The sequence below is a fragment of the Scyliorhinus torazame genome, chromosome 7, assembly GCF_047496885.1.
Source record: "Scyliorhinus torazame isolate Kashiwa2021f chromosome 7, sScyTor2.1, whole genome shotgun sequence".
Lineage (NCBI taxonomy): Eukaryota > Metazoa > Chordata > Chondrichthyes > Carcharhiniformes > Scyliorhinidae > Scyliorhinus > Scyliorhinus torazame.
The window spans coordinates 2,447,049-2,461,203 of NC_092713.1; the positions used below are offsets into that span (position 1 = coordinate 2,447,049).

The following is a 14,155-nucleotide window of genomic DNA, read 5'->3' on the forward strand; positions in this document are numbered from 1 at the left end:
GTCAGTGTGTGGGTGAGTCAGTGTGTGGGTGTGTCGGTGTGTGGGTGTGGTCAGTGTGTGGGTGTGTCAGTGTGTGGGTGTGGTCAGTGTGTGGCTGTGTCGGTGTGTGGGTGTGGTCAGTGTGTGGGTGTGGTCAGTGTGTGGGTGTGGTCAGTGTGTGGGTGTGTCAGTGTGTGGGTGTGTCGGTGTGTGGGTGTGTCAGCGTGTGGGTGTGTCGGTGTGTGGGTGTGTCAGTGTGTGGCTGTGTCAGTGTGTGGGTGTGGTCAGTGTGTGGGTGTGGTCAGTGTGTGTTTGGTCAGTGTGTGGGTGGTCAGTGTGTGGGTGTGGTCAGTGTGTGGGTGTGGTCAGTGTGTGGGTGTGTCAGTGTGTGGGTGTGTCGGTGTGTGGGTGTGGTCAGTGTGTGGCTGTGTCAGTGTGTGGGTGTGTCAGTGTGTGGGTGGTCAGTGTGTGGGTGTGGTCAGTGTGTGGGTGTGTCAGTGTGTGGGTGGTCAGTGTGTGTTTGGTCAGTGTGTGGGAGTGTCAGTGTGTGGGTGTGTCGGTGTGTGGGTGTGGTCAGTGTGTGGGTGTGTCAGTGTCTGGGTGTGGTCAGTGTGTGGGTGTGGTCAGTGTGTGGGTGTGTCAGTGTGTGGGTGTGTCGGTGTGTGGGTGTGGTCAGTGTGTGGCTGTGTCAGTGTGTGGGTGTGGTCAGTGTGTGGGTGTGGTCAGTGTGTGGGTGTGTCAGTGTGTGGGTGGTCAGTGTGTGTTTGGTCAGTGTGTGGGTGGTCAGTGTGTGGGTGTGGTCAGTGTGTGGGTGTGGTCAGTGTGTGGGTATGGTCAGTGTGTGGGTGTGGTCAGTGTGTGGGTGTGTGGGTGCGGTCAGTGTGTGGGTGTGGTCAGTGTGTGGGTGTGGTCAGTGTGTGGGTGTGGTCAGTGTGTGGGTGCGGTCAGTGTGGGTGCGGTCAGTGTGGGTGTGGTCAGTGTGTGGGTGCGGTCAGTGTGGGTGCGGTCAGTGTGTGGGTGCGGTCGGTGTGTGGGTGCGGTCAGTGTGTGTGTGTGGTCAGTGTGTGGGTGTGGTCAGTGTGTGGGTGTGTCAGTGTGTGGGTGTGGTCAGTGTGTGGGTGTGTCAGTGTGTGGGTGTGGTCAGTGTGTGTGTGGTCAGTGTGTGGGTGTGGTCAGTGTGTGGGTGCGGTCAGTGTGTGGGTGCGGTCGGTGTGTGGGTGTGGTCAGTGTGTGGGTGTGGTCAGTGTGTGGGTGCGGTCAGTGTGGGTGCGGTCAGTGTGGGTGTGGTCAGTGTGTGGGTGTGGTCAGTGTGTGGGTGCGGTCAGTGTGGGTGCGGTCAGTGTGGGTGTGGTCAGTGTGTGGGTGTGGTCAGTGTGTGGGTGGTCAGTGTGTGGGTGCGGTCAGTGTGTGGGTGTGGTCAGTGTGTGGGTGCGGTCAGTGTGTGGGTGGTCAGTGTGTGGGTGTGGTCAGTGTGTGGGTGTGGTCAGTGTGTGGGTGTGTCAGTGTGTGGGTGTGTGGTCTATGTGTGAGTGTGGTCAGTGTGTGTGTGTGGTCAGTGTGTGGGTGCGGTCAGTGTGTGGGTGTGGTCAGTGTGTGGGTGTGGTCAGTGTGTGGGTGTGGTCAGTGTGTGGGTGTGTCAGTTTGTGGGTGTGGTCAGTGTGTGGGTGTGGTCAGTGTGTGGGTGTGTGGTCTATGTGTGAGTGTGGTCAGTGTGTGTGTGTGGTCAGTGTGTGGGTGCGGTCAGTGTGTGGGTGTGTCAGTGTGTGGGTGTGGTCAGTGTGTGGGTGTGGTCAGTGTGTGGGTGTGGTCAGTGTGTGGGTGTGTCAGTTTGTGGGTGTGGTCAGTGTGTGGGTGTGGTCAGTGTGTGGGTGTGGTCAGTGTGTGGGTGTGGTCAGTGTGTGGGTGCGGTCAGTGTGTGGGTGTGGTCAGTGTGTGGGTGTGGTCAGTGTGGGTGCGGTCAGTGTGGGTGTGGTAAGTGTGGGAGTGGTCAGTGTGTGGGTGTGGTAAGTGTGGGTGCGGTCAGTGTGTGGGTGTGGTCAGTGTGGGTGCGGTCAGTGTGGGTGCGGTCAGAGGGTGGGTGTGGTCAGTGTGTGGGTGCGGTCAGTGTGTGGGTGTGGTCAGTGTGTGGGTGTGGTCAGTGTGGGTGCGGTCAGTGTGTGGGTGTGTCAGTGTGTGGGTGTGGTCAGTGTGTGGGTGTGGTCAGTGTGGGTGCGGTCAGTGTGGGTGTGTCAGTGTGTGGGTGTGGTCAGTGTGTGGGTGCGGTCAGTGTGTGGGTGTGGTCAGTGTGTGGGTGTGGTCAGTGTGGGTGCGGTCAGTGTGTGGGTGTGTCAGTGTGTGGGTGTGGTCAGTGTGTGGGTGTGGTCAGTGTGTGGGTGTGTCAGTGTGTGGGTGTGGTCAGTGTGTGGGTGTGGTCAGTGTGTGGGCGTGGTCAGTGTGTGTGTGTGGTCAGTGTGTGGGTGTGGTCAGTGTGTGGGTGTGTCAGTGTGTGGGTGTGGTCAGTGTGTGGGTGTGTCAGTGTGTGGGTGTGGTCAGTGTGTGGGTGTGGTCAGTGTGTGGGTGTGGTCAGTGTGTGGGTGTGTCAGTGTGTGGGTGTGGTCAGTGTGTGTGTGTGGTCAGTGTGTGGGTGTGGTCAGTGTGTGTGTGGTCAGTGTGTGGGTGTGGTCAGTGTGTGTGTGTGGTCAGTGTGTGGGTGTGGTCAGTGTGTGTGTGGTCAGTGTGTGGGTGTGTCAGTGTGTGGGTGTGGTCAGTGTGTGGGTGTGGTCAGTGTGTGGGTGTGGTCAGTGTGTGTGTGTGGTCAGTGTGTGGGTGTGGTCAGTGTGTGGGTGTGGTCATTGTGTGGGTGTGGTCAGTGTGTGTGTGTGGTCAGTGTGTGGGTGTGGTCAGTGTGTGGGTGTGTCAGTGTGTGGGTGTGGTCAGTGTGTGGGTGTGTGGTCAGTGTGTGGGTGTGGTCAGTGTGTGGGTGCGGTCAGTGTGTGGGTGTGTCAGTGTGTGTGTGTGGTCAGTGTGTGGGTGTGGTCAGTGTGTGGGTGTGGTCAGTGTGTGGGTGTGTCAGTTTGTGGGTGTGGTCAGTGTGTGGGTGTGGTCAGTGTGTGGGTGTGGTCAGTGTGTGGGTGTGGTCAGTGTGTGGGTGTGGTCAGTGTGTGGGTGTGGTCAGTGTGGGTGCGGTCAGTGTTGGTGTGGTCAGTGTGGGTGCGGTCAGTGTGTGGGTGTGGTCAGTGTGGGTGCGGTCAGTGTGGGTGCGGTCAGAGGGTGGGTGTGGTCAGTGTGTGGGTGCGGTCAGTGTGTGGGTGTGGTCAGTGTGTGGGTGTGGTCAGTGTGTGCGTGTGTCAGTGAGTGGCTGTGTCGGTGTGTGGGTGCGGTCAGTGTGTGGGTGTGTCAGTGTGTGGGTGTGGTCAGTGTGTGGGTGTGGTCAGTGTGTGGGTGTTGTCAGTGTGGGTGCGGTCAGTGTGGGTGTGTCAGTGTGTGGGTGTGGTCAGTGTGTGGGTGCGGTCAGTGTGTGGGTGTGGTCAGTGTGTGGGTGTGGTCAGTCTGGGTGCGGTCAGTGTGTGGGTGTGTCAGTGTGTGGGTGTGGTCAGTGTGTGGGTGTGGTCAGTGTGTGGGTGTGTCAGTGTGTGGGTGTGGTCAGTGTGTGGGTGTGGTCAGTGTGTGGGTGTGGTCAGTGTGTGGGTGTGTCAGTGTGTGGGTGTGGTCAGTGTGTGGGTGTGTCAGTGTGTGGGTGTGGTCAGTGTGTGGGTGTGGTCAGTGTGTGGGTGTGTCAGTGTGTGGGTGTGGTCAGTGTGTGTGTGTGGTCAGTGTGTGGGTGTGGTCAGTGTGTGTGTGGTCAGTGTGTGGGTGTGTCAGTGTGTGGGTGTGGTCAGTGTGTGTGTGTGGTCAGTGTGTGGGTGTGGTCAGTGTGTGTGTGGTCAGTGTGTGGGTGTGTCAGTGTGTGGGTGTGGTCAGTGTGTGGGTGTGGTCAGTGTGTGGGTGTGGTCAGTGTGTGTGTGTGGTCAGTGTGTGGGTGTGGTCAGTGTGTGGGTGTGGTCAGTGTGTGGGTGTGGTCAGTGTGTGTGTGTGGTCAGTGTGTGGGTGTGGTCAGTGTGTGGGTGTGTCAGTGTGTGGGTGTGGTCAGTGTGTGGGTGTGTGGTCAGTGTGTGGGTGTGGTCAGTGTGTGGGTGTGGTCAGTGTGTGGGTGTGGTCAGTATGTGTGTGTGGTCAGTGTGTGGGTGTGGTCAGTGTGTGGGTGTGGTCAGTGTGTGGGTGTGGTCAGTGTGTGGGTGTGGTCAGTATGTGTGTGTGGTCAGTGTGTGGGTGTGGTCAGTGTGTGGGTGTGGTCAGTGTGTGGGTGTGGTCAGTGTGTGTGTGGTCAGTGTGTGTGTGGTCAGTGTGTGGGTGTGGTCAGTGTGTGGGTGTGGTCAGTGTGTGTGTGGTCAGTGTGTGGGTGTGGTCAGTGTGTGGGTGTGGTCAGTGTGTGGGTGTGGTCAGTGTGTGTGTGGTCAGTGTGTGGGTGTGGTCAGTATGTGTGTGCGGTCAGTGTGTGTGTGGTCAGTGTGTGGGTGTGGTCAGTGTGGGTGTGTCAGTGTGTGGGTGTGGTCAGTGTGTGGGTGTGGTCAGTGTGGGTGCGGTCAGTGTGGGTGTGTCAGTGTGTGGGTGTGGTCAGTGTGTGGGTGTGGTCAGTGTGTGGGTGTGGTCAGTGTGTGGGTGTGGTCAGTGTGGGTGCGGTCAGTGTGTGGGTGTGTCAGTGTGTGGGTGTGGTCAGTGTGTGGGTGTGGTCAGTGTGTGGGTGTGTCAGTGTGTGGGTGTGGTCAGTGTGTGGGTGTGGTCAGTGTGTGGGCGTGGTCAGTGTGTGTGTGTGGTCAGTGTGTGGGTGTGGTCAGTGTGTGGGTGTGTCAGTGTGTGGGTGTGGTCAGTGTGTGGGTGTGTCAGTGTGTGGGTGTGGTCAGTGTGTGGGTGTGGTCAGTGTGTGGGTGTGGTCAGTGTGTGGGTGTGTCAGTGTGTGGGTGTGGTCAGTGTGTGTGTGTGGTCAGTGTGTGGGTGTGGTCAGTGTGTGTGTGGTCAGTGTGTGGGTGTGGTCAGTGTGTGTGTGTGGTCAGTGTGTGGGTGTGGTCAGTGTGTGTGTGGTCAGTGTGTGGGTGTGTCAGTGTGTGGGTGTGGTCAGTGTGTGGGTGTGGTCAGTGTGTGTGTGTGGTCAGTGTGTGGGTGTGGTCAGTGTGTGGGTGTGGTCATGTGTGGGTGTGGTCAGTGTGTGTGTGTGGTCAGTGTGTGGGTGTGGTCAGTGTGTGGGTGTGTCAGTGTGTGGGTGTGGTCAGTGTGTGGGTGTGTGGTCAGTGTGTGGGTGTGGTCAGTGTGTGGGTGCGGTCAGTGTGTGGGTGTGTCAGTGTGTGGGTGCGGTCAGTGTGTGGGTGTGTCAGTGTGTGGGTGTGGTCAGTGTGTGGGTGTGGTCAGTGTGGGTGCGGTCAGTGTTGGTGTGGTCAGTGTGGGTGCGGTCAGTGTGTGGGTGTGGTCAGTGTGGGTGCGGTCAGAGGGTGGGTGTGGTCAGTGTGTGGGCGCGGTCAGTGTGTGGGTGTGGTCAGTGTGTGGGTGTGGTCAGTGTGTGCGTGTGTCAGTGAGTGGCTGTGTCGGTGTGTGGGTGCGGTCAGTGTGTGGGTGTGTCAGTGTGTGGGTGTGGTCAGTATGTGTGTGGTCAGTGTGTGGGTGTGGTCAGTGTGGGTGCGGTCAGAGGGTGGGTGTGGTCAGTGTGTGGGCGCGGTCAGTGTGTGGGTGTGGTCAGTGTGTGGGTGTGGTCAGTGTGTGCGTGTGTCAGTGAGTGGCTGTGTCGGTGTGTGGGTGCGGTCAGTGTGTGGGTGTGTCAGTGTGTGGGTGTTGTCAGTGTGTGGGTGTGGTCAGTGTGTGGGTGTTGTCAGTGTGGGTGCGGTCAGTGTGGGTGTGTCAGTGTGTGGGTGTGGTCAGTGTGTGGGTGCGGTCAGTGTGTGGGTGTGGTCAGTGTGTGGGTGTGGTCAGTGTGGGTGCGGTCAGTGTGTGGGTGTGTCAGTGTGTGGGTGTGGTCAGTGTGTGGGTGTGGTCAGTGTGTGGGTGTGTCAGTGTGTGGGTGTGGTCAGTGTGTGGGTGTGGTCAGTGTGTGGGTGTGGTCAGTGTGTGGGTGTGTCAGTGTGTGGGTGTGGTCAGTGTGTGGGTGTGTCAGTGTGTGGGTGTGGTCAGTGTGTGGGTGTGGTCAGTGTGTGGGTGTGGTCAGTGTGTGGGTGTGTCAGTGTGTGGGTGTGGTCAGTGTGTGGGTGTGGTCAGTGTGTGTGTGGTCAGTGTGTGCGTGTGTCAGTGTGTGGGTGTGGTCAGTGTGTGGGTGTGGTCAGTGTGTGGGTGTGGTCAGTGTGTGTGTGTGGTCAGTGTGTGGGTGTGGTCAGTGTGTGGGTGTGGTCAGTGTGTGGGTGTGGTCAGTGTGTGTGTGTGGTCAGTGTGTGGGTGTGGTCAGTGTGTGGGTGTGTCAGTGTGTGGGTGTGGTCAGTGTGTGGGTGTGTGGTCAGTGTGTGGGTGTGTCAGTGTGTGGGTGTGGTCAGTGTGTGGGTGTGGTCAGTGTGTGGGTGTGGTCAGTGTGTGGGTGTGGTCAGTGTGTGGGTGTGGTCAGTATGTGTGTGTGGTCAGTGTGTGGGTGTGGTCAGTGTGTGGGTGTGGTCAGTGTGTGGGTGTGGTCAGTGTGTGGGTGTGGTCAGTGTGTGGGTGTGGTCAGTGTGTGGGTGTGGTCAGTGTGTGTGTGGTCAGTGTGTGGGTGTGGTCAGTGTGTGGGTGTGGTCAGTGTGTGGGTGTGGTCAGTGTGTGTGTGGTCAGTGTGTGGGTGTGGTCAGTGTGTGTGTGGTCAGTGTGTGGGTGTGGTCAGTGTGTGGGTGTGGTCAGTGTGTGTGTGGTCAGTGTGTGGGTGTGGTCAGTGTGTGGGTGTGGTCAGTGTGTGGGTGTGGTCAGTGTGTGTGTGGTCAGTGTGTGGGTGGTTAGTGTGTGGGTGCGGTCAGTGTGTGGGTGGTCAGTGTGTGGGTGTGGTCAGTGTGTGTGTGGTCAGTGTGTGGGTGGTTAGTGTGTGGGTGCGGTCAGTGTGTGGGTGTGGTCAGTGTGTGGGTGTGGTCAGTGTGTGGGTGGTTAGTGTGTGGGTGTGGTCAGTGTGTGTGTGGTCAGTGTGTGGGTGGTTAGTGTGTGGGTGCGGTCAGTGTGTGGGTGTGGTCAGTGTGGGTGCGGTCAGTGTGTGGGTGTGGTCAGTATGTGTGTGCGGTCAGTGTGTGGGTGTGGTCAGTGTGTGGGTGGTCAGTATGTGGGTGTGTCAGTGTGTGGGTGGTCAGTGTGGGTGTGGTCAGTGTGTGGGTGTGGTCAGTGTGTGGGTGTGGTCAGTGTGTGGGTGTGGTCAGTGTGTGTGTGGTCAGTGTGTGGGTGTGGTCAGTGTGTGGGTGTGGTCAGTGTGTGGGTGTGGTCAGTGTGTGGGTGGTCAGTGTGGGTGTGGTCAGTGTGTGGGTGTGGTCAGTGTGTGGGTGTGGTCAGTGTGTGGGTGTGGTCAGTGTGTGGGTGTGGTCAGTGAGTGGGTGTGGTCAGTGTGTGGGTGTGTGGTCAGTGTGTGGGTGTGGTCAGTGTGTGGGTGTGTCAGTGAGTGGGTGTGGTCAGTGTGTGGGTGTGTGGTCAGTGTGTGGGTGTGGTCAGTGTGTGGGTGTGTCAGTGTGTGGGTGTGGTCAGTGTGTGGGTGTGGTCAGTGTGTGGGTGTGGTCAGTGTGTGGGTGTGGTCAGTGTGTGGGTGTGGTCAGTGAGTGGGTGTGGTCAGTGTGTGGGTGTGTGGTCAGTGTGTGGGTGTGGTCAGTGTGTGGGTATGGTCAGTGTGTGGGTGTGTCAGTGTGTGAATGTGGTCAGTGTGTGGGTGTGGTCAGTGTGTGGGTGTGGTCAGTGAGTGGGTGTGGTCAGTGTGTGGGTGTGGTCGGTGTGTGGGTGTGTTCAGTGTGGGTGTGGTCAGTGTGTGGGTGTGGTCAGTGTGTGGGTGTGGTCAGTGTGTGGGTGTGGTCAGTGTGTGGGTGTGGTCAGTGTGTGGGTGTGGTCAGTGTGTGGGTGTGGTCAGTGTGTGGGTGTGGTCGGTGTGTGGGTGTGGTCAGTGTGTGGGTCAATGGTTTTAGTTTGAACCCCAGTATATTAGACCATGACCCTGAGCTAAAGGTGAGTTACACATTTTTCAACCTTTGCCGTTTTTGCTGATATTGTGTAAGCTGTTCTGTTTGACGAGGACGTTGTGTTTAATATTCTCTGGGCTGCCATTGCTCATCAAGCTGCCATTAAAATGACTTCAGCTCAGGAATGAATCGATACTAACGGCTTCCACCGTCTCCCTGGGGGATCTATTCCAGAGATCAATCACTGAAATACTGTTTAAAATTTCCTCCTTCAAACTCAGGCCGTGTTCTGGACACGGGGAGACAGCTGGTCATCGCTGACATTGTCCAGCCCCTTCGGACTCTAAAACCAGCGATCACATCAGCCCTCTCCAGGTTACACCATTGCTAATTCAACCTCTGTTCTCGGGCTCTGCGACCAACCTTCTCTCCGGCAGATCCCGGTGACCCAGCGTCTCCTGGGGGCCCAGCTCGACCTTTCGGACCCTCCGGTCCATCTTCACCTCGTGGTCCGACCAATCCATTTTCACCCTGTTCCAGAGAATAAGCAGTCGGTACACAGTGCGGACAGATGGCCACTTCCTCTCTGTCAATTATTAACACATTCTTTCAAAAATATCAACCCAGCCTGGAGCAACCCAGGAGGGTAGAATCATCCAGCACATGAAGAGGCCAATTGGTACATCATTGTCTCTTTGAAAGCGATCTCAAATTCATCCCACTCCTCTGCTCTTTCCTCATTTCTCTTCAAAATTTTTATTTTCCATTTATTTATCCAGTTCCCTTTTGAAAGTTATTGTTGAATCTGCTTCCACCGCCCTTTCAGGCAGCACCTTCCCGATCACAACAACTCGCTGTGTAAAAAACATCCTCCTCATCTCCCCCTCTGCCTCACAACAACTCGCTGTGTAAAAAACATCCTCCTCATCTCCCCCTCTGCCTCACAACAACTCGCTGTGTAAAAAACATCCTCCTCATCTCCCCCTCTGCCTCACAACAACTCGCTGTGTAAAAACATCCTCCTCATCCCCCCCTCTGCTTCACAACAACTCGCTGTGTAAAAAACATCCTCCTCATCTCCCCCTCTGCCTCACAACAACTCGCTGTGTAAAAAACATCCTCCTCATCTCCCCCTCTGCCTCACAACTCGCTGTGTAAAAAACATCCTCCTCATCTCCCCCTCTGCCTCACAACAACTCGCTGTGTAAAAAACATCCTCCTCATCTCCCCCTCTGCCTCACAACAACTCGCTGTGTAAAAAACATCCTCCTCATCTCCCCCTCTGCCTCACAACAACTCGCTGTGTAAAAAACATCCTCCTCATCTCCCCCTCTGCCTCACAACAACTCGCTGTGTAAAAAACATCCTCCTCATCTCCCCCTCTGCCTCACAACAACTCGCTGTGTAAAAAACATCCTCCTCATCCCCCCCTCTGCTTCACAACAACTCGCTGTGTAAAAAACATCCTCCTCATCTCCCCCTCTGCCTCACAACTCGCTGTGTAAAAAACATCCTCCTCATCTCCCCCTCTGCCTCACAACAACTCGCTGTGTAAAAAACATCCTCCTCATCTCCCCCTCTGCCTCACAACAACTCGCTGTGTAAAAAACATCCTCCTCATCTCCCCCTCTGCTTCACAACAACTCGCTGTGTAAAAAACATCTCCTCATCTCCCCCTCTGCCTCACAACAACTCGCTGTGTAAAAAACATCCTCCTCATCTCCCCCCCTGCCTCACAACAACTCGCTGTGTAAAAAACATCCTCCTCATCTCCCCCTCTGCCTCACAACAACTCGCTGTGTAAAAAACATCCTCCTCATCTCCCCCTCTGCTTCACAACAACTCGCTGTGTAAAAAACATCTCCTCATCTCCCCCTCTGCCTCACAACAACTCGCTGTGTAAAAAACATCCTCCTCATCTCCCCCTCTGCCTCACAACAACTCACTGTGTAAAAAACATCCTCCTCATCTCCCCCTCTGCTTCACAACAACTCGCTGTGTAAAAAACATCCTCCTCATCTCCCCCTCTGCCTCACAACAACTCGCTGTGTAAAAAACATCCTCCTCATCTCCCCCTCTGCTTCACAACAACTCGCTATGTAAAAAACATCCTCCTCATCTCCCCCTCTGCCTCACAACAACTCGCTGTGTAAAAAACATCCTCCTCATCTCCCCCTCTGCCTCACAACAACTCGCTGTGTAAAAAACATCCTCCTCATCTCCCCCTCTGCCTCACAACAACTCGCTGTGTAAAAAACATCCTCCTCATCTCCCCCTCTGCCTCACAACAACTCGCTGGGTAAAAACATTCTCCTCATCTCCCCCTCTGCCTCACAACAACTCGCTGTGTAAAAAACATCCTCCTCATCTCCCCCTCTGCCTCACAACAACTCGCTGTGTAAAAAACATTCTCCTCATCTCCCCCTCTGCCTCACAACAACTCGCTGTGTAAAATACATCCTCCTCATCTCCCCCTCTGCCTCACAACAACTCGCTGTGTAAAAAACATCCTCCTCATCTCCCCCTCTGCCTCACAACAACTCGCTGTGTAAAAAACATCCTCCTCATCTCCCCCTCTGCCTCACAACAACTCGCTGTGTAAAAAACATCCTCCTCATCTCCCCCTCTGCTTCACAACAACTCGCTTTGTAAAAAACATCCTCCTCATCTCCCCCTCTGCTTCACAACAACTCGCTGTGTAAAAAACATCCTCCTCATCTCCCCCTCTGCCTCACAACAACTCGCTGTGTAAAAAACATCCTCCTCATCTCCCCCTCTGCCTCACAACAACTCGCTGTGTAAAAAACATCCTCCTCATCTCCCCCTCTGCCTCACAACAACTCGCTGTGTAAAAAACATCCTCCTCATCTCCCCCTCTGCCTCACAACTCGCTGTGTAAAAAACATCCTCCACATCTCCCCCTCTGCCTCACAACAACTCGCTGTGTAAAAAACATCCTCCTCATCTCCCCCTCTGCTTCACAACAACTCGCTGTGTAAAAAACATTCTCATCTCCCCCTCTGCCTCACAACAACTCGCTGTGTAAAAAACATCCTCCTCATCTCCCCCTCTGCCTCACAACAACTCGCTGTGTAAAAAACATCCTCCTCATCTCCCCCTCTGCCTCACAACAACTCGCTGTGTAAAAAACATCCTCCTCATCTCCCCCTCTGCCTCACAACAACTCGCTGTGTAAAAAACATCCTCCTCATCTCCCCCTCTGCTTCACAACAACTCGCTGTGTAAAAAACATTCTCATCTCCCCCTCTGCCTCACAACAACTCGCTGTGTAAAAAACATCCTCCTCATCTCCCCCTCTGCCTCACAACAACTCGCTGTGTAAAAAACATCCTCCTCATCTCCCCCTCTGCCTCACAACAACTCGCTGTGTAAAAAACATCCTCCTCATCTCCCCCTCTGCCTCACAACAACTCGCTGTGTAAAAAACATCCTCCTCATCTCCCCCCCTGCCTCACAACAACTCGCTGTGTAAAAAACATCCTCCTCATCTCCCCCTCTGCCTCACAACAACTCGCTGTGTAAAAAACATCCTCCTCATCTCCCCCTCTGCCTCACAACAACTCGCTGTGTAAAAAACATCCTCCTCATCTCCCCCTCTGCTTCACAACAACTCGCTGTGTAAAAAACATCTCCTCATCTCCCCCTCTGCCTCACAACAACTCGCTGTGTAAAAAACATCCTCCTCATCTCCCCCTCTGCCTCACAACAACTCGCTGTGTAAAAAACATCCTCCTCATCTCCCCCTCTGCCTCACAACAACTCGCTGTGTAAAAAACATCTCCTCATCTCCCCCTCTGCCTCACAACAACTCGCTGTGTAAAAAACATCCTCCTCATCTCCCCCTCTGCCTCACAACAACTCGCTGTGTAAAAAACATCCTCCTCATCTCCCCCTCTGCCTCACAACAACTCGCTGTGTAAAAAACATCCTCCTCATCTCCCCCTCTGCCTCACAACAACTCGCTGTGTAAAAAACATCCTCCTCATCTCCCCCTCTGCCTCACAACAACTCGCTGTGTAAAAAACATCCTCCTCATCTCCCCCTCTGCCTCACAACTCGCTGTGTAAAAAACATCCTCCTCATCTCCCCCTCTGCTTCACAACAACTCGCTATGTAAAAAACATCTCCTCAGCTCCCCCTCTGCCTCACAACAACTCGCTGTGTAAAAAACATCCTCCTCATCTCCCCCTCTGCCTCACAACAACTCGCTGTGTAAAAAACATCCTCCTCATCTCCCCCTCTGCCTCACAACAACTCGCTGTGTAAAAAACATCCTCCTCATCTCCCCCTCTGCCTCACAACAACTCGCTGTGTAAAAAACATCCTCCTCATCTCCCCCTCTGCTTCACAACAACTCGCTGTGTAAAAAACATCCTCCTCATCTCCCCCTCTGCCTCACAACAACTCGCTGTGTAAAAAACATCCTCCTCATCTCCCCCTCTGCTTCACAACAACTCGCTGTGTAAAAAACATCCTCCTCATCTCCCCCTCTGCCTCACAACAACTCGCTGTGTAAAAAACATCCTCCTCATCTCCCCCTCTGCCTCACAACAACTCGCTATGTAAAAAACATCCTCCTCATCTCCCCCTCTGCCTCACAACAACTCGCTGTGTAAAAAACATCCTCCTCATCTCCCCCTCTGCTTCACAACAACTCGCTGTGTAAAAAACATCCTCCTCATCTCCCCCTCTGCCTCACAACAACTCGCTGTGTAAAAAACATCCTCCTCATCTCCCCCTCTGCCTCACAACAACTCGCTGTGTAAAAAACATCCTCCTCATCTCCCCCTCTGCTTCACAACAACTCGCTGTGTAAAAAACATCCTCCTCATCTCCCCCTCTGCCTCACAACAACTCGCTGTGTAAAAAACATCCTCCTCATCTCCCCCTCTGCCTCACAACAACTCGCTATGTAAAAAACATCCTCCTCATCTCCCCCTCTGCCTCACAACAACTCGCTGTGTAAAAAACATCCTCCTCATCTCCCCCTCTGCTTCACAACAACTCGCTGTGTAAAAAACATCCTCCTCATCTCCCCCTCTGCCTCACAACAACTCGCTGTGTAAAAAACATCCTCCTCATCTCCCCCTCTGCCTCACAACAACTCGCTGTGTAAAAAACATCCTCCTCATCTCCCCCTCTGCCTCACAACAACTCGCTGTGTAAAAAACATCCTCCTCATCTCCCCCTCTGCCTCACAACAACTCGCTGTGTAAAAAACATCCTCCTCATCTCCCCCTCTGCCTCACAACTCGCTGTGTACAAAACATCCTCCTCATCTCCCCCTCTGCTTCACAACAACTCGCTGTGTAAAAAACATCCTCCTCCTCTCCCCCTCTGCCTCACAACAACTCGCTGTGTAAAAAACATCCTCCTCATGTCCCCCTCTGCCTCACAACAACTCGCTGTGTAAAAAACATCCTCCTCATCTCCCCCTCTGCCCCACAACAACTCGCTGTGTAAAAAACATCCTCCTCATCTCCCCCTCTGCCTCACAACAACTCGCTGTGTAAAAAACATCCTCCTCATCCCCCCCTCTGCCTCACAACAACTCACTGTGTAAAAAACATCCTCCTCATCTCCCCCTCTGCCTCACAACAACTCACTGTGTAAAAAACATCCTCCTCATCTCCCTCTCTGCTTCACAACAACTCGCTGTGTAAAAAACATCCTCCTCATCTCCCCCTCTGCTTCACAACAACTCACTGTGTAAAAAACATCCTCCTCATCCCCCCCTCTGCCTCACAACAACTCACTGTGTAAAAAACATCCTCCTCATCTCCCCCTCTGCCTCACAACAACTCGCTGTGTAAAAAACATCCTCCTCATCTCCCCCTCTGCCTCACAACAACTCGCTGTGTAAAAAACATCCTCCTCATCTCCCCCTCTGCTTCACAACAACTCGCTGTGTAAAAAACATCCTCCTCATCTCCCCCTCTGCCTCACAACAACTCGCTGTGTAAAAAACATTCTCCTCATCTCCCCCTCTGCCTCACAACAACTCGCTGTGTAAAAAACATCCTCCTCATCTCCCCCTCTGCCTCACAACAACG

General features: G+C 54.5%; 1 protein-coding gene across 1 annotated transcript in view; it reads right to left on the minus strand.

Annotated features, from left to right (window-relative positions):
- col11a1a (collagen, type XI, alpha 1a) overlaps positions 1-14,155 on the minus strand; it is a 1,142,395-nt gene that overhangs the window by 670,580 nt on the left and 457,660 nt on the right. Inside the window, 1 exon segment of the mRNA XM_072510277.1 lies at positions 8,505-8,612. Within this exon segment, the coding sequence (XP_072366378.1) occupies positions 8,505-8,612 (108 nt within the window).